The 20220-nt window shown below is 49.6% G+C and overlaps 1 protein-coding gene across 4 annotated transcripts in view; it reads right to left on the bottom strand.

Annotated features, from left to right (window-relative positions):
* The window catches only part of SPSB4 (splA/ryanodine receptor domain and SOCS box containing 4), a 134326-nt gene that overhangs the window by 86899 nt on the left and 27207 nt on the right, over positions 1-20220 (bottom strand). The window contains exon 3 of one of the 4 annotated variants that reach the window (XR_008523935.2): positions 18395-18513. The exons of 2 other annotated variants lie outside the window; for them this stretch is intronic. Coding sequence is in view for 1 of the 2 variants with exons in the window: in XM_054552711.2 (XP_054408686.1) it covers positions 18506-18513 (8 nt within the window). In the remaining variant the exon portion in view is untranslated. Of the gene's footprint in view, positions 1-552; positions 18514-20220 lie in introns of those variants that run through there. One more of the 4 variants, XM_054552711.2, reaches the window with a different exon arrangement.

Below are 20220 nucleotides of genomic sequence, written 5' to 3'. Positions count from 1 at the left end.
CCATCTGGTCTCTTTTTCATGTGCTCGCTTCCACCTTCTGCCATGGGATGACCCTCGCTGGATGCCAATGCCATGCTCTTGGACTTCCCAACCTCCAGAACTGTGAGACAAATAAACTTCTGTCTTTATAAATTACCCAGTCTTTGGAATTCTATTCTAGCAGCAGAAAATGAACTAATACACCCACCAACACCACTATTACCTTTCACTGTTCTAGACGTATTAGCCAAATAATTATATTAAAAAAGAAGGCAAAATTGTCGTTATCTGCAGATGATTTGATGGTATGCCTAGAATACCCTAGAGAATCAAAAAAGAATCTCCTAGAGGAACGTAGAATTCAGTGAGGCAGATAATTACAAAATTGGTAACAAAAAATCATCAGCTTCCTTCTAGACAAATAACAAGTTAGGAAATATAATGAAAGATAGGCTTCTTTCATAATAAAAACAATTTTATATCCCTAAATACTTAGGGATAAACATGACAAGAATTATGTAAGACTTGTAAGAAAAAAATTAAATATACTAAAAGATAAAACAAAAGCTGAATAAATGGAAAGACATTTATGTTTGGATTGGCATACCCAGCAATTTAAAAATATCATTGATCCCTTAAAATAATCTATAAATGCCATATAATCTCAATAAAAATACCAACAGGATTTGTGAGGACCATACTAAAATAATTAACTAAAATTCTTCAAGAAAACAAACACAAAAGATGAAACAGAAACTATCTAAAGCAAAGAGGAGTAAGGTGGGAGTGGTCCTACCAGCTATTAAAACAGATTTTTAACCATAGCATTACAGTAATTAAAATCACTTGGTACCGGTGAAGGACTAGATGGATCGGTGGAACACTGCATTTCTCTAGAAACTGGCAAATAGTTGCTGGTTAGTAAGAAAATGGTTTGGTGAAGAAGAAAGGGCATGGATTTGAGAAGCAGACAGGCCTGAGCTGTCCTCCCAGCCCATGTGACCTCAGATGTCTCTGGTATTTGCTCTGAGCCTGTTTTTGTTTCATGTAAATATTGTGGGAATTAAGTAAGGCAATGTATGTAAAGTGCTCAGACTAGGAACTCCAATACAATGGCTATTCATTAAAGGGTCACTATTATTATCAATAATTTTCTTATTATTGGTTATTACACTTTCTTTTAAAATTATTTCAATTATTAAATATTATCAATCTGCCAGCGAATCAGAGGCTCACTGACCTTTTGCTCTGTGGGACCAGCCACATCTGAGTTCCCTGTCAGGTCCTGCCTCCCAAATATAGCTACCTGCATATCCCAGAGACCATTCCTCCTCACTGAACAGGAGGGAGGCCAGTCTCTCTACTCTATGAGAAACAAGCAGAAAGTCAAAGTGAAGAGGCATTAGGAGATAGTTCTCAGAGAGGATCAAGAATATGGGAAATGTGTGGCTGAGTGCGGTGGCTCACGCCTGTAATCCCAGCACTTCAGGAGGCTGAGGTGGGTGGATCACCTGAGGTCAGGAGTTCAAGACCAGCCTGGCCAACATGGGGAAACTCTGCCTCAAAACAAAAACAAAAACAAAAACAGAATATGGGAAATGTGTGAATTTGGAGAAAAACATGGGCAGTCTCAGAAACAGTTTCTGTAGTTTGAAAGCCTTGGTTGAAACACCATCCCTGGGTCTAGTGAAGCTCTTCCCATTCTCAGTCTAGGTAAGAGCAGGAACAATGGGGGAAATGAAGGAATCAGCATGGCGGGTCCAAGGGCCAACAAAGGCCCTGGCCAGACTACAGCAATGGCCTATGTAAGGGCAGAGAGGGACATTGGGTCACATGGGGGCTGGGAGCTGCTGATGGAGAGCCCCCATGCAGGCTGAGTGGCATGGCCTGGTTCCAGTCACCATCACAGACTGTCAAGAAAGGGTGAAAATGGAAAGAACGGGTATTTCAGGATGATGAATTTAGAAGTCATGCACAAAGACAATAGATTGAGGACAAGGAAACCAGAGACAGGAAGGTCGGCTGGGATGCTCATTCAGCTGACCAGGATGCCAGGGAGAAGGCAAGGGGCCGTTTCAACCATGGGCCCGTTTCAACCTGAAATGAGGCACTCATTTCAGGCACAGGGCTCTGGACTACATGTTTTTCAAGGACCTTAAAAAATGTTTGAGACATGTGGTGAACTTATTGGTTCAAAAACTACTGAAAGAAAATCATAAAGTTAAAATTAATATGTTTTAATTAAACATCTACCAAAAAAAGCATTATGTCAAGAAGTCACGTGCAACTTGGATCACAGTTACATGTCCATTATGTTTAATGTAGGATGCTATATACTTTAATATGTTTACTATGATGTTACCAAATGCGTGAGCAGCACATGCTGGAAAAAGAGAGACAGCACAAAGAATATGGAATTAGAAACCCAAATGGTCTCCATACTCTAGGAAATCTGGCATAGTGCAGTTAGATGGAACCCATTAGGGATTACTGTAAAGTCCTGTTTTTAGGCCTTGGAAATCAATCCAGCTGGCAGGACAGGGAGAGCTGTCCTGGCAATATGTTCCATGACAGAAAGTCACAAGTTCTCTGAGACTGGTCAATATGAGCTGGCTGTTCAATTAGCTAAGACTAACAGAGGCTGCATCAAAAGAAATATAAGGTCCAGATGATGGGAGGTGACGGTCCTACTACAATCTGTATTTTAGGAGGTCCCAAGTGTCTAACAAGTCATGTACCTCCTTTGGTCAGTAAACTCATGTGCCATCTTATTCAACTATTTAGCTGTTTCCCCCTGTGGCCCTGGGAGGTTGTTGCATTCTAGGTTTGGCTTCTCTTCTACATGGAAGCATATAAAAGGCTTCTGGCTGAGGCAGAAGGTACCTCTGGTTCTTCTGTCTCAGGCGTTATTCCTACCTCTGCTCTTCCCCACTCACCCACCTGGTCCCTTCCCGGCTTCCCTGAAAGTTTTCTGGGACTTGGTGTTGTCAAAAGTCATATAAACCCTAATATCATCTGGCTCTGTTGTCCCCCACGGCCCCAGACATCAGGCAGGAGAAGGGAGTTTTTACTTTTAGCTGTAAGAAGGATGGATGAGGAAGACCTGTGCTCTTCTTGCCCAAATCTAGGCCTTGGGCCCCAATCCAGACTTACTCTCAGGAGTCTCCTGGCTCTCCACTGAGTCTGGATCCAAGATCTCCAATAATCTCTGCCACATCTCCTCCCTGGGCCTCCCTCATCCTGGGACAGTACCTCTGCCCACAGTGCCAGCTCCACCCTGGTTAGCCTCAGGCCCAGCTTCATAAGCAGAAAGCACTGGGATAGATTTTCCAGAATGTTCCGAGGGGACAGGACACAAGGGGTCCAGGTCCTGGCAGCTTCCCAAAGTTTGGGTGGGCACAGGCCCTCCTCATCCATCCTTTTCACAGAGAAAAGTAAAAACTCCCTTCTTCTGCCTGATGTCTGGGGCAGTCAGGGACAATAGAGCCAGATGACATTAGGATTTATATGACTTTTGACAACACCAAGTCCCAGCAAAGTCTCAGGGGAGCCGGGAAGGGAGCAGGTGGGTGAGTGGGGAATGAATAAGTCTGTTCTGCGCCCCAGGACAGCCTCTTCCATTATGCATTTGTATTCATTCTGTAGCCATGGTGCTCCAGGCAGCGACCCAAACAATACAGAAGACACAGCTGTTGAGGAGCTTATAGTCTCAAATTTTCCGCCTCGGAGTAGCCCGGAAATCCCTTCCTGAACATGCCCTCCGCAGTCTCGGCAGCACAGCAACTCTCCCGGGACTGCGGAGGGCTGCGGCATCACCCGCACACCTAGGACGCAGGCACCTTTCTGCACGGTGGCTGAAGTGGTCTTCACCCCTACCCCTGGCCTGCCTCGGCCTCTTCCCCACCTCTAACTCAAACAGGGACCGACGAGACACGCCCCGTTTGGCAGCAGAATACACCGCCAGCCAGTGGAGCCTTTTCTCTCATGTGATACAATGCATCCCTAGTGGCCTCTAAGGTACTTCTAAATCTCCCATGTTCTCTGGGAGGAGCAGTGCAGCCACAGAGAAAATGGATGAGGTCTCGGAGACAAGGGAAGCACAGGCAGCAGAGGCTTGTCCTCAGCCAGCTACAGGGTGAGCCAACACAAGGGATAGGGTGAGGGGGCTGGAGAATGTGTACACCAACCCTCCAGACAGTGATTGAGGGCCGCTCCCAGGGGGCAAAGGGGCGGGGGGCAGGCAGGGCGCAAGGGAAAACCTTCAGGCCAAGAAATAAGCCAGCATCTCAGTCTAGCAGGCAATCAGCTTCCTCCTCAGGGTGCAATAACGTGGTTTCCACTTGAGAGCGTTTTGTTACACGACTTTTGGGGGTGGTTAAAAAAAGGCCCAGGAGTAAACACAATATCCAACCCATGTTCTCTTCAGGTCATCATTAAAAAATTGCCTCCTCTAAGAGGCCTTCCCTGAGTCTCTCACCAGCCATTCTCCGAGTTCAGGGCACAGCAGCGCATGCAACAGCTGTCCAGCTCAGCTCCCTCCGAGGCGACTGACAGAGATAAGGAACTGCCTCATCTCCCCGTAGTCACCTGGAGAGGGCAGGAGCAGAGACTCTCCCCTGGATGTCCCACAGCAGCCAGTGCAAATCTGGAAACAGCCGGGCACAAATGCAATGACTCATTCACTCACCAAGTTCCCATGCACCTGCTCTGTGCTGGCCCAGTGCTGGAGGCCAGAGGTACACAGACCAACTAGGCTCACAGTCAGGTGAGAACGGCCATGGCGGGAGGAGACTGGGAGCTGTGGGAGCCAGAGGAGGAAGAGAAGGTGGACATAAGCAGTGTCAGCCTCAGGGCAGACCACTGAGCCCCAGCCGACCCCAGGCAGCAAGGCTGTGGCAAACCGCTCTAGAGATACAGCACGCACTCCCAGCTGCCAACAACTACAGGGAACCAGGCCAGGCCAGTGGGGAATTTGCCTGCTGGGACCTGGCTGGCTTTTTTTTTTTGCAGACATCTCATGGGGCTGGTGCTGCTAGCCTCCACTTCCCAGAGGTGGAAACAGAGGCTCAGAACACAGCAGTGACCAGAACAAGGTCACATGGGAGATCTGTGTGGTATTAGAAGAGGGGGCCAAGGCACGGCTCAGGCTCTGGAGGGCTGGAGGAGTGGGCACAGGGCTCTTCATGCCCAGCTGGTGAGGACCCTTGGCTTCTGTTCTGAGCCTGCTGCAGAGGTTGAACTGCTCATTAGAGTCTATGTGTGTGATTAATATGCATGTGGGATGAAGGGAGAGAAGCACAGCTGAGCCTTGGCAGCCGGCATGGCCCTTCTCCAGCGCCGCAGGGTGGGAAGGTGGCTCTGGAGAACCGGAAGCTTCACTGGCTGTGACTAATCCACCATGGGTCTCAAGCCCGGCTTAACCTCTCTGGGCCTCCTCTATGTCACCTAAGCTCAAACACTGTGATGCATTACACCTCGGTATGGCAGAATGAGTAAGGTTTTGGAATGAGACAGACCCGGGTTTGGATCCTGGCTCTGTCACTTATTAGTTGGGCGACCTTGGGCAAGTTATGTGACCCCTCTGAGCTATCAAGTGCAAAAGAAACTAAGGCCAACTCTGCAGATTTGCTGGGAAGATTGACAATATGAAAAGTGTTTACCTCAATGTATGGCATTACTAGATATTTTATTATTGTTGTTATCATATTCAGCTGGCATTTTTAGGTTTAAGTTCCAAGAAGCTTTGATTTTTTTCTCTACAGACTCTCTTATGAAAGAGAAACATTTCGTCTCCCCGCACTCCCTCTGCAAATGTTCCCACATCCCTGCAGCTGCCCCATCTTTCACCACCTCTTCCCATCCCATCCAGGTATAGGGCTTCTGACACCTTTTCCTGTCAGGCGGTCTCAGCCCCATTGCCACCCCCTTCCCAGAGCCACCCTGAAGCCTGTACTGCAGGCCAGCAACCATGGTGTGACCACAGCCTCCTCTGAGCAAGGCCTGGGGAGGCAGAAAGCAGGCAGAAGAAAAAGAGCAGAGCCCAAGCCATCAGACTAGCCTGGAAACAGCTGCGTGGTCTTGGGCATGCCACTTCACCCCTCTGAGCCTCGTAAAATAGGAGAGCAGTCCCTCCCTGCAGCAGCGCAGGTGTGAGGAAGTTGATAAGACAGTGAGTGTGCACTGCCATATAGGAAGGTTCTCTTCCTGTGCAGGGAATGTTGCCTCCTCGTTCCCTGCCTTGGGACAGTGCCCAGGCTGCTCACCCTGCCTCAGCAGCAGTAAACCCCACGGCAAGAGCCTGAGCCTCCATGCCAGTCAAGCCTCTAAAGGGCCAGCTGGTGGGGCAGTACAGGAAGGGGTGTCTGGGCAAAGGTGGTAGCTGCCTGAGCAGGCCCCAGCTGCCCAGAGTTATTCTGGCAGAGTCCAGTTCCATCCTAGCCTCAAGGCCCATTCCTGGTGCACAGGGGCACATGGAGATATTAGTTGTATCAACAACAAAGCCTTATGTGTAGTTGGCTCTAATGAATGCTTCTTGACTGATCATTTGTTGATAGTCAGGAATGGTAGATATGGTTAGTGAAGGAGAAGGGCTTTGGTTGAATGTCGTTTGATTTCACCCTGGAAGTCTTTTGCTAATATGCTAATGCTAATGCTAATAATAATATCTACTATTTAGCAGGCCTTGTTTGTGCCCCTCACTCTACATTGTTATTTCTAATCCTTAAACAATGCTGAGAAGCAAGGGTTACCCTCCCATCTTGCAGAAGAGAAAGCCAAAGCTCAGAGGGGTGAAATGACTTGCACCAGGTCTCCCAGCTCAGGATAAAGGAAGCTGAGATTTGAACCTAGCTCTGTCTGATTCAAAACTGACATTCTGCTTCCCACAAACCCAGACCTTGCCTGTCCCCATGCTGCCAGCTCTGGGTTCATAGCTTCCTCCAGAGTTTGCTCCCTGCTGTGTTCCATGTTACAATGACTACTGAGAAAAGCAGCATCTGGGCTGAGCAGGCTCCAGAGACACAGGCTTTGCTGAAGGGAGCTGGTAGGGAATGAGCTCTACCTGCTCATCTGCCTTCCAAAAGGAAATTGTCTGACAAAAGGAAGTCTCTCTGCCCTGTCACCACCTCTGTAGGTTGCAGCCTGTGTTCCCTGGCCATTTTTAGCATGAATCTGGGCCCCTGGTACCACCTGTAGTGGGCAGCGCCATTGGGCTGTCCTGAGCGAAGTCAGCATCCACATTATTGCTGGCAAACAGCACCTGCACTACTTTAATTAAGTCATTTGTCAGCATTTACAGGCTGTGGCAGAGAGATCAGAGAAGCAGGAGTCTGGGGTTTCCATGACAGCCCTGGCTCTGTCACCAACATGTGGTGGAGATCTGGGCACTTCCCTTACACTCTCTGAATTCAGGGTTCTCACTTGTCAGATGGGAAGAATTATGTCCTGCCTTATTTCTCAGGACAGTTTTGATGGTCAAAAATAATAGAAAACAGATTCAAAAGTTGAAAAGCACTTATAAGTAGACAGCATTATGCTTGTTGAAACAACAATTTCTGTCATTAATAGAAACTCATGTTTCTGGTACTCTTACTGTATGCACTTTATTACATGTACCGTCTCACTAATCACCATGACAATGCTCATGAGGTGGTTATGGCTTTTATCCCTATTTTACAGAAGCAGAAACTGAGCCTTGGTTTCTAAGCATTACAGTGCCCAAGGGCTTGGTGCTGGGACCTCTTCTCTTCAGTAGCCATCCTCCTTCGCCAGGGGATTTCATGCTACATCATGGCTATTTTAAAAATCTATATGCTTGAGCTCTGTCCACACAGAACCTCCTCATGGATGTCTGATGGGCATCTCAACCATAGCATGTCCAAATCTGAGCCCCTGCTGGCCACTCCCCAACCTACAGTCTTCCCCATCTTGGCGAATGGCCCCTCCATCCTTCCAGTCGCTTGGGCCCAAAACCTTGGAGTTATCCTTGACTCTTTTCTTATCCTTTACAGCAAATTATGTTGGCTTCACTTTCAAAATAAGTCCAGCATCCAACTACTTCTCACCATCTTCATTGCTGCCATCCCGATCCAAGCCACTAGCATCTCTTACCTTTATTGAAATAGCCTCCTTCCTAGCTGGCCTCCTTACTTCGGCCCTGGCCCCTCTATGGTCTATTTTCAAGATTGCAGTTAAAGTGATCCCTTTAAAACCTAGGCAAATCATGCCACCCCTCTTCTCAAAAGTCTGTAGTGACTCCCCATCTCACTCAGAGAAAAAGCCAAATATCATCCTTGATCGGCTAACCTCTGTGCCTGGTTTCTCTCTGGTCTCAGACCCTGCTCCTCTCTCCCTTGCTCTTGGGTTTTAACACATGTGCCACAGGGCCTTTGTACATGCAGTTTCTGCTGCCTGGATAGCCCTCCCCAGAGATACCCACATAGCTTACTCCCTCCACTCTTTCAAGTTTTTTTTGCTTAAATGTCACTTTCTCCACGAGTTTCTCAACCATCTTATTTAAAATTGGAAGCCCCAGCCTCCTCCAACACACTCCAGCTCCTTCCCCATTTTATTTTTCTCCACAGCACTTATCATTAGCTAACACTTTACTGTTCATTTATTGACTGATTTTCTGTCTCCACCTACTAAAATATAAGCTTCATGAGGACAGAGACTTTTGTCTGTTTCGTCCCTGCTGTTTTGTGTCCTCAGTGCCTGGAATAGTGCTTGGCACATAGTAGGTACTCAATTAATATGTGCAGATTCAGTGAATTTAAAAATGGACTTTCTCATGGACATATGGTGGTAGAGTTGGGAGTTTAAATTCTGGGCTAACACCAACATATTAATACATTCCCAATCTGGGAAGCAGGAGAAGAGAGGGAGAGAAGAGGGGATGAGAAAGAACTGTTCTGCTTAGCATTTCCCTTCATTTATAAGCAGTCTGGAAGGGAGGCAGGAGCAAAAACACAAGGGACGGGGGAGGGAGGGAGTGGCCAACACCAGCCAGACAAGTGTTCATAGATCTCCCCACCCCACTGCAAGATTTTATCAGCTTCTTTCAAAACAACAAAAAAAAGCAATTCTAAAGCAGGACCTAGAGTGACTTTCCCAAGGTCACCCTAGCTGATTAATGGCAGAGCTGTCAACACCCAAAAATTGTGAAATGATTTCTGTGAAATCCCTGAAAATTGGTTTTGCAAAGATAACTGGCTTTTGACAAATTTCCCCAAAGAATAAGGTAAGAGGTTCTGTCCAAATGCGTCCATCATCTCATCTGGTTCTCAACCCTGAGGCTGCCGGCACAGGCCTGGCTGCGAAAGTCTGATAAAAGACTTCATTGCCATCCAGGAAAACTACAGGCCAAGACGTTGGAAACACCACCTCTGCTCACTGTCTACCTGCCCCACACTCACCTCCTCCCTCCACCTTTGCTCAGACTAGCCTCTGGCCTGCCTTGCCTTCCTGCTAGGCCCCTCCTTCTCCTCCAGGCTCTACTCCACTAGGCAAATACCCAGATTTCAGGACTCAGAGCATCACCTCCTCTGCACAGCCCTCCTTTCACTCCCTGACTCCTCTGTGTCCTGTGTCTCCTTTCTGAGGTCTGTGGGCACCTGGGGTCCTTACTGGACTGTTCTACTCCTGCTGGACGTATGGGCTGGAACCATGTTGGCCAATCTTTGTGGCTGCAAATCCCCGTCCTAGTCTGGCCTCCCGGTGCAGGTGGGGAAAGGTCAGCCAGTGTTTGGACCCTCGTCCACCTGAAGAGAGCAAAAACTTGTCACACACACCCCTTCCTTAAGGACCAGTAGCCTCTGGCTTGGGTTGGTCCCAACCTTGGAGGATGGGGGTGACCCGCTAAGCAGGATTGACGCTGCCAGGAAGGGCTCCTTGGCCTGAAATTCCTCCTGCAATGTTTCATTCAATCATGAAGGAAGCGAGTTGCACACTGGTGAGTTCAGTGTGGCCCTGTTTGTACTCTGTGAAAAAGAAAGTGTATATATCAGTGTTTGGATATGGACACAGATGTGCTTATATATGCCTAGAATATATCTGTGGAGCTCTATGAGAAATTGGTCAGAGCGGGCCTTGGTTTGGGTTCCTGAGACAAAGATGTGGGTGCAGATAGCTTTGTGGGAGGATCTCAGGAGACGAAAATGAGAGACGGAGAAAGTGAGACAGGGAAGGGAGGAAGACTAGAGAGAATGCGTGAATGAGCTGCATACTACCGTGGGCATCCTGGGCTCATTCACTAGGATGCTCTGAGCATCTACGTAGGATGGACCTCAGAACTGTCCCGCTGGAGGCTGGGGAGCTGGGGGCACTTAACCATGGACTCCTGTCTCCGAGTCATTGAGGGGTGTCCCCAAGGGTGTTAACTCCCCTGCACATCCCAGTGCTGCCTGCATCCGGCTGAGTGGCTACCTGCAGCTTAGGAGAAAACAAAGCTGACTGATGCCCACAGCAGTACCTAACCAGGTGAGCTGAGAGGATGTGGTGGGGGCACCCCAAGAGTCTGCTAGGAAGTGGGGATAGAGGCATTTTAGAATTTTCACAATTATATCCTTTTGTATGTGTTGATTTGGAAGTACATAAAAGCACAAAGAGGCAGGAAAATTCACGTCTTATCCTGCCACCTAGAAGTAATCGTCAATAGCATGTTTGGAATATACCTTCCAGCATTATTTTTTGTAGCATGGATGTATGCAGTACATTTAACTGTGTGCCCTTTTCTGTGTCCCTGTGTACCGCTGGCAACAACTTCCCTTGAAGCCAGCACTAACAGCTTCTGCAGTCCAGGGGAAGGGGTGGGCAGCTCCTGGGTCCATTTCCAAGAGAGCCCTGGGGGAAGGAGTTTCAGGACCAGATAGAACTCAGAGAGCACGGAGACCCCCTTGGGCCATTCTCCACCCCACAGCACACTGTGGATTTATCACCCTGATGCTGTGTCTCAGCTATTAAACACAGTGCTGCCTAAATGGCCAACAGGGCTTTAAATCTCCACTCAAGGGTCACTTGCATTTTCCTGCTCACTGAGCCCAACCAAACTTTTGCTTCCCAAAGAAAAGTCTGTCATTTAAGGTTGCGAAGTACAGAAGCATCTCACCACTCCCCACCCCTACCACAGACAAGGCCAGAATGCATCCGGCAGCAACTCCTCACAGGCGACTAGAGACACTTGCCATCACCCCCTCCCATTCCTCCTCTCCCCTGCCCGCATTTGCCTTGGTGGGCACGTGGGGAATGCAGGACTCTGTGGCTTGGTATGCAGCCCTGGGCCCTGGTCCAGCTCTGCCACTCCCTGGCCTTGCAACCTCAAGCCACCACTTGACCTTCTGAGGCTGTTTGCTCCTCTGGAAAATGGGTACATCACACACACTTCCCAGGACTATTTAAGGATCAAATGAGATCATGGATGTAAAGCAGCTGCCACAGTGTCTGACATCATTGGGACCCTACAACTGGGGGCTCCCCCAGCACATGCTGGACATTTTACCCCACACTGGGACCTTCTTCCTGGGTTACCTCCCTATGTGGCCTGCCTCCCTCCACCTTCTTCCATTTTGTCTGTCCAAGGCCCCCTGGTGCTTCCTACCACTTCACTAAAGGAGAATCCTCCTAACACCTGCCTTTCATCATGCTCCCCCAGACTGTCCCATGGCTCCCACTGCCTATAGCCAGTGTAAATTCTGCAGCCTCATGCTCCAGGCCTCCTAGAGGTCTCCTCCTGGCCTGTCAACCTACTGCAGCCATCCTGCTGTGCACACTGCCTGCTATGCCAGCCCCAGGAGGACAGCCCCCCTCAAGATAGGCTCAGAGAGCTCATCCTCCTGAATAAGGGTCGGGGTCCTGCATGCAAATCTGGCTGTGAAGGCTCAGAAGCCCTAGTCCTCTGTGCTGTGTGCATGTCATCTTCCAGGCAGCTGGCCCTGAAACTCTGGGCCACCTTTATCCCCTTCCTTCTGCTCTTAAACCCAGGGCCTGCTCCTCTGCAGAATCAGTGTTCCCAAGCAGGACAGCACAGGCTCTAGATCAGCTGACCCAGGAGATCAACTCTCAGCTTCCTTTCTTACCAGCTACATGAACTTGGGCAAGCCTCTATGCCTCAGTTTCCCCAAGAGGAATGTTAACACCACCTGCCTCTATAGTGTTCTTATGAGATAAAAGAGGTGACACATATAAAGTGCTGATAACAGAGCCTGGGACATGGTATCATTATTTTATAATCTTCACCATAGTTCTTACTTATTGCGTATGTCCTATGTGTCAGGACTTTACAGTTATTCTGTCAGTAATCCTCACTCTGCAAGGTAAGTCACATTATCCTTGTTTCAAATAAAGAAACTGGGGCTTAGAACAGTAATTTACCCAGGATCTTAGCCCAGACCTGTTGGATCCAAATCCTGTACCATGGCCAAAGAGCCATTACCACTTACACGGCCACACTGTGTGCTTATGTTTATGTTTATGTCACATGTACAGGCCTCAAAACAGCCCCATAAGGTGGGTACTATTATCATCATCTCCATTTTACAGGCAAGGAAACTGAAGCACAGAGAGGTTAAGTAACAGATGCAGGACCACACAGCAAGCAAGCAGGAAAGCTAAGACTGGAACCCAGGCAGTTTGAACACAAGCTCTGCACCTAATTGCTACCCTTTGGGTCTCCCACCTGCTTTGCCCTCTTTTATTTCATGTGATCCTCTCAAAAACCCTTCAAGGAAGGTAGTATTACCCCCTTTCACAGCTAAGGAAACTGGGCTGTGACACACAGCAGGAATGAAATTAAACCAAAAGACAATGCATTTCCAGGTGTGAAAATAAAATGGCTCAGAACTTCCCTCAAATTCTTTCTGTATTATCGCATTCTGGAAAACCTCTCACCAGGGGATGAAGCTGCAGCTACATTAGTGACATCGTATTTCCTTCTTTCCTCCTAATTCATGCTCCAACCACACAGACCATTCTGCAGACGCAAGCCCTGCTGAAGGGCAATGGATGCCTTAAGGAGGCTGCAGATCAGAAATAAAATCAGACTGCAGAGCACCAAGAAACCCTTCACCTAAATTCCGTTCTGCTTTGGGGCTTTGGGGGATGGCTGGCTATGTGCCAGCTCTGTTTGCAGGAGCTGCACCAAACCTTGGGAATCCCTAGGGAGAGGACCTTCTGGCAGAAGACCAGCAAGACACATGCTATTGGCTCCACACTCACACCAAAGGGAGGCATCATTAATTGATCACAGTGTTCTTTCCCACAGAAGTTAAGATTGGGCTGCAGAATCCTTTGCAGAACAGTGCTCTAGGCAGCACCTACTGATCAGAACTGTATCTCTCAGCTTCCTTGCACTAAAAGTGGTCATGTGATAGTGTCCTGGCCATTGGGCTATGCACAGAAGCATAGTAAGGCATTTCAGAAAAATCTTTTAAAAGATGAGTCATGTGCCCTCCTTTAGCTCTTCCATTCTGCTGCCTGGAATGTGGGTGCAATGGCTGAAGCTCTAGCAGCCATTCCAGACAATGAGGTACCTATGGGAATGGAAGCCACAGGTAGGAAGGTGGAGCAGCAGGCAGAAGGAGCCTGGGGCAGTGATCATGGAGCCCCACAACATCCTTGCACTGCCTGCTTCCAAACTTCTCTTCCATGAGAGAGAAATTCTTGTTTAAGCCCACAGTATTAGGCATTTTTGGTTGCAAACAAGCAGATCTAATTCTCACTGATACGGTTCCAACTCCTCATTTTCTCCCCTAGGTGTACTTCCAGCATGCTGTCCAACTTGCAGGTCCCTGAATCCATCAAGCTGGTTCCCATCCTGTGCCTGTACCTTCCTTCCACATGCTGTTCCTTCTGTCTGAAGCACCCTTCTGCCACCCTATCTATTTGGCAAATGCCAACTCATCCTTCAAGACTCAGCTCAAGTGCTCCTCTCTGGAAAGCTGTCCTGGATTCTGACACTGCAGTGCATCCATCTTGAGTTCCCACAGTGCCCTGGCCTTCCTGCTCAATTACAACCCCTATCACCAGTTCCTACAATTCTGTATCCATAGCTGTCTTTGGGACCTACTGGCACAAGGGCAGCGTCTGATCTTCCCCATGGGCCCAGGCAGATGAAGCACAGTAAATGTTTGCAAAAGAATGAACAAGGTATGAATGAGCATCTGGAGAGGTCAGACATTCTGAGCTATAGAATCTCCAGCAGCTGCCGTAGTGCAGAAAAGCTTCTTGGAGGAGGAGGAGGGAGAGACAGCAGCACAGGGAATGCCAGCTTGGTCTATTGGTCCAGGTCAATGCCTGTGCCATAACAAGTAGACACCACAGACCCTCCAGAGATCTTTATATGGCTTAATGGAATATCTCCAAGATGGTCCCTGAAGTCTTGGAGAGGTCACAGCCCTCAGCTGCTGCCCGGGCTGGGATCACCAAGTGTTTGTGATTGACAGGGCAGCTGCCTAAAAAAGTTCCAAGCCCCAGGGCAGGCAGGGGGAGGGGGGCCAAGCATTGTTGGAAGCTAAGCTTACTCTGTGCTGGCATAGTACAGCCATCTGGTTTGGGTCAAAGGTCTCCAGGGACCCGTTTGATTTATAGGCCAGTGCAGCCACCCAGGCGGCATGAGGGTGAGGGCAAAGAGAGGCCAGGAGAGGGGTGTGGGGGAGGTGGAGGGAAGGGACGGTTAGAGGCTCCTTCAGAGGCTGAGCAAGCCCTGTGCTTCTGCTCCAGGCCATAGAGTGCCTCAGGTTGCTTTTAAAAGAAACATCACAAAAGAAAGTATTTAAAAAGTCAAGAAGTATTTATCGTGTGCCCACTGTCCCCCTGGGTCTGCATCAGATGCTGTTACTCTCTGGGAGAGGAGGTAAATCCACATGAGCTCTACCCAGCGACGCCGGGCTTCCCACACTGCGGCCTCATCCACCTCACTCTGCCATTATTAGCCGCATTCTGCAGATGATGATGCCAAAGAGCAGAGTCCCACAGCCTGCAGTGGCAGAGCTGGGAGTCAAACCCAGGCTTTCTGCCCAACTGCAGTCTTTCCCCTCTACCCCACAGGGCCTCCAGAGGGTTCTGGCGTTCAGAGGGGAGGGAGGTAAGCAGGGGCCAGAGTCAAACAAGGAGTCTCAGAGGAAGGCTTGTGAGGATTGCTCACTAAAAAGGGGGCCATACCTTATAAAGACCCCACAGACCCTGCAAATGTGCTCCGGCAGCACAGAACAGAGTGGGCAATATGGACTAAGGTCGTTAAAGAGGACTTTAAAAACTAAGGTGGCATTGCTCGGGGCCTCCAGAAAGCACAGCTTTAGACAGGTGGAGAAGTGAGCCAGCGTCAGGCAGGGAGCACAGCACAAGCAGAAGCATGGAGGCAGAGACTTGCCCACCGGGGGATGTGGAGGCTGCACTGAGGGCTGGGAGGTCGCACTCCTCTGCTGGGGGATGTGGAGAAGCAGGCTCTGTTGCTGGGTGCCACACAAAAGGGTCATCTCCCTGGCCCTGCCCAGAGAAAGGGGCAGACCTAAGCCCCAAGTGGGGCAGGGGCCTTTCTCATATCTTCTGCTGGACACGCCCTGGGACCATCCAAGGCTCTACAGAGGGTGGGGGGTGGCAGTGTGGAGACAACAGTGATTGTCTCCTTGGAAAAATCACAGTATACAGTCCCCATGGGCCCTCCAAACCAGCTGGGGAAGCCATGCATGTGTCACTCTAGCCCTCTATCTCCTCCATCAAATAAGCCAGCCAGGCACCCCCACTCTAGTGAGGGCACCTGGGGGGGGGGGGGGGGGTCTATGGTGGACATAGGTCACACAGCTCAGCAAAACCTGGCCTTAAATCCAAATCTAAGGAAGCCCAGATCACCACGTTGAGACCAAACAAAGAAAGCAGAGATGGCCTAGAGCGTTTCAGATACTTAGAAAGCCTGGTGCAGCTCATCATGGTCAGAGTGAAGACAGCAGGGGAAGAAAGGAGCCCTCAGGACATTCTGAAAGGGAGGCTTTGAGCCTGAAATCAGGCAGACTAGAGTCCAAATTCTAGTTCTGGCCCTGAAACCTTTCAGCCTCTCACAGCCTCAGTTTCCCCATCTGTGAAATGGGGATATTATTAACACTCCACACATGGGGCTAAAAAGATTTAATGGAAAGATAGATAGATAGATAGATAGATAGATAGATAGATAGATAGAAAGATACATACATACATACATACATACATACATAGCACCTGGGTTGGGGCAAGGAGATAATCATCAAATGGTTACTCTGGCTTTTCTTCACCGCCAATATTGCTGGAAAGCACAGCAGTTCTGTGACAGAAAAAGTTTATCTGGCAGGGCTCAAACTCTTCTCTGTGTTCTGCATGTCTGTGGTGTGTACCTCACGAAAAGCCAAAGCCAGACCTGAGCAATGAACCCACCCAGGGCTAGAGTGTAGCAGATAATCCATCATCAATTAGTCAGCCAGAAATGCCACCTCCCAACCATGGATGCAGATGAGAGCCTGGCCCAGCCTGGGGAGGGGCCACCTGATGCAGCCTGGCACTGGGCTACCTCCCGCCAGGCGCACTCCCTGGGAGACCTGGCAAAGCCCAGCTCTGGCCTTTGACCTCTGCCCCCGAACTGTTTTCATGTGGTGGGGCTCACGATGGGCCATGGGTTCAGCAAATGACAACCAGACCCAGCCAGATGCACACATGTGTCAGGGACAAGGAATGTGTTCAACAACTCTCAGGGCAGGAATATGGCCTGGTGAAAGGCCACCAGGTCAGGAGGAAAAGAGAAAGACATGTGCTCCCCACACGGCGGCCACCAGCGCTGTTTATGGCTGTTGGGGATACAGGAGGGACATGGCTGGTCTCCTTCTCTAAATGGTCTAGAGCCCCATCAGAAAGACAGGATGGACACCCCAGAACCTTAAAATCATAACTGAGGACAGTCTAGGATTACAAGCTGAGATAAATAATAGTGCCATATGAAGTAGCCCCTAACGCCGTCCAGGCCTTTGCCATTTACAAAGGGCTTTCACAGGTTTTGCTTTCTTTCATCTCCATAACAGCCCTCTTTCTTATTTTTCCCATTTCACCCACAAAGAAATGGAGGCTCAGCAGGCTCAGGGATGTCCCCAAGGACACAGAGCTAGCAAGAGGCCTGCTGCAGAACTGCCGCTGTGTTCTGCACAGCTGCCCCTCCCCCCTCAAAGCTCCTGGCCCCTGCTGTCCCCCAGGCCCTCCTCAGCATTCCTGGCATACCTCCTGTCAGTGGCCACCCCCCACCACCAAAGACCTTTGACATTCTCCTAAGGTTTTCTGGTCCTGCAGCCTGACACTCATTGGCTGGTATCTGGGCTAAATCTTTCTCCTACACCCGCCCCCACTTGAACTCGCTCCTTGGGCCCTGGAGCCACTCGGCTGACCACTGGCCCAGAAGAAGTCCCATGGCAGAAACAGAGGCCTGTGCTCTCTCTCTGGGGCTCCTTAGCCCTCTCCAGTGGCTCTAAAGCAGCCCCATCCACTAGAACTTTGAGCTGCGGTCAGAGTGGTTTACATGGGCTCATCCAATAGGGCAGCCACCAGCCGTGTCTGTGGAGCATTTGGATGCGGGTAGCACAACCAAGTAAATGAACATTTAACTTCATTTGATTTTAATTAAACGACCACATATGGTTAGGGCTAGTGGCTCCCACATTGGATAGGGCAGATGTGGAGCTGATGTAGCATCACAGTGTAAAGTGTTTGTCATCCAAAAAATTCAGATGCGCAGTTCCTCCATCTCAGAGACTGCAGAATGATGGAGACCACTTGAAGTCATCTTATCCAATCCCCTCCTTGCAGTGGAGAAACTGAGGCACAAAGAGAGGAGCTGACTTCCCCGAGGTCACAGAGCAAGTGGGCAAGCTGGAGCCCGCTGGGCCAGGTTTCCTGGCTCCCAGACAAGTGCTCTTTCCAGGACCTGTCCGCCTCCTGCCTCTTTTATAACCCCACACCAGACTCTGGGTACAACAACTCAGTTCAGGTTGAGTATGCTTTTTTAACTTTCACATATCTGAACAGTCCACTGTGGCAGAACACCTTAAATGTCCAAGGGAGGTTGCCTGTGTCAGCCAAAAAGGAAATACAAGCCCTCAATTCATCACTTCTCTCCTGGGTGGCTTGCCCAGCATGGTGGTGACAAGGGCCCAGGCCAGCTTGAGCTCCACCATCCCAGGTGACAAAAGGGGAAGGCAGAGCTTACCCAAGCAGAGCCCTGCCCTGGCGCTGCCCTTCCCAGGGTCCAGCCAAGAATGTGGAGAGGCTGCAGCATGATGGACAGGGTGGGGGACCTATATCACAGCTACAGAGGTCGGGGTGGGCTCCAAGCCCTGGGTCACTCACTTGCCCCAGGTAGGGAAGACTGAAACACAAATGCCCTGCCCAAGAACAGGACAGAGTTGAGACTTACCGAGGCTCACGCTGAGTTCACTGCTTTACAGAGGCCCCTTTTCTTGGCTGGACTGCCAGATGGTTCTTAGTAGACCCAGGGAACTCTATGCTTTCTTAAAAAGCCTGGAATTCAGTTTTCTGGAGCAATGGCAAGATGGAAAAGCACAAGATGGAGGTTCAAATCAGCTCTACCACTCATGGTGCAACCCTAGGAGAGTCTCTCAACCTTTCTGGGCCTCAATCAACTTGTCTATAAAATGCGAATGGCCACATCCACCTCAACCAAAGGCCACCCTGACCAAAGTTCCAACAACGTGCCATTTTTTAGCACCAGGGGAGACCTGTCCCAGTGGAAAAGAGACTGGTAGTAAGAATTACTTCTTTAAAATGAGATTGTGTATAACTTTTTTAAAAATAGTGGAACGACTGGAGTCTGAAGGATGGAAAGACATGCTGGTGTCTCCCTGCTGCTGACCCCTGAGCCTCACCACCCCAACTCTGCCCTCCATGATCCCCAGCCCTGCCAGCCACAGGCTTGCCTGTTGGTCCCCAATGACTCGCTCTTCCCCTAGATCTTCACATGGCTCCCTCCACCTCATCATTTAGGTCTCACTCAAATGCCTCTCCCCCAAAAGAGGCCACTGCAGCAGCTGACTTCCCTCCCTTATCATATTCTCCAACTTTGTTCTATATCTGCATTTTCATAAGCATGTATTCTTGGTTTACTCTGTTTCCTCCATGAGAGTGGAAACTGGACCTGCCTTGCCCACCACTGCTTCCCGGCTCCCGGCTAAGGGTCAGCACACCACAGGTCCTTCATAAACACTGGTGCAGGGATAGATGACTGGGTGTCACTGCCCTCCCCACGCTGCTTGGCCGATTGACCTAGCAGGATTGCATGTGATTGAGGAAACAGCAATGGCTTCTTTACACTCATATAAAATTAAGTAGCTATGGGCAGGGTGCAATGAATTTCAATTTACTATTAGTAGCTAACTGGAAATTTCTCAGGATTCCCTTCTTCAAAATTTCAGTAAGAAGCTTGTCTTACTCTTTCTGTTTTGTGGGATGCTGTGGGAAACGGGTGCTCTTTCCCTGGGCCTCTGCTGCCAACCAAATGTGCTTTTCTTTTTTTTTTTGAGATAGAGTCTTGCTCTGTCTGGAGCCCAGGCTGGAGTGCAGTGGTGCGATCTCAGCTCACTGCAACCTCTGCCTGCCGGGTTCATGCCATCCTCCTGCCTCAGCCTCCCAACTAGCTGGGACTACAGGCACCCGCCACCACACCCGGCTATTTTTTTGTATTTTTAGTAGAGACGGGGTTTCACCATGTTAGCCAGGATGGTCTTGATCTCCTGACCTTGTGATCCGCCCACCTCGGCCTCCCAAAGTGCTGGGATTACAGGCGTGAGCCACCACGCCCGGCCCCAAATGTGCTTTTCATCCTACCGTGTGGCCTCTGAGTGATGCAGCAGCTCATTCAACAAACACACACAGAACCCACTACATGCCAGGAGAAATAGGACAGTCCAGCCCCTGCTGTCGGGAAAAGGGCAGTGACTGGGAGGAGGCTGTACTACACAATCTTGAGGGTGCAGAAGTGGTGCACACAAGAGCACCGCACCTCCTGGAACTGCAGCGGAGGGCCTGGCTTTTGGCAGAGTGCTTGGCGCTTAACCCAGAGGCCCCTCAGGAGGCACCAGGAAGAAACAGTGAAATGAAGCTGCTTTTTCAAATCAGAGCACCTACTACTGGTACTTAGGTTGCATGGACACATTTTCCCTTTGGAGAGGAAAGCCACTGAATTCTGCTAAACACACCTTTCCTTGGTGGCAGAGTCAATGGAAA

The sequence above is a fragment of the Pongo abelii genome, chromosome 2 (genome assembly GCF_028885655.2).
Source record: "Pongo abelii isolate AG06213 chromosome 2, NHGRI_mPonAbe1-v2.0_pri, whole genome shotgun sequence".
Classification (NCBI taxonomy): Eukaryota; Metazoa; Chordata; class Mammalia; order Primates; family Hominidae; genus Pongo; species Pongo abelii.
Note: the sequence above shows the minus strand (reverse complement) of the source record. Positions and strands in the feature narration are given on the sequence as shown.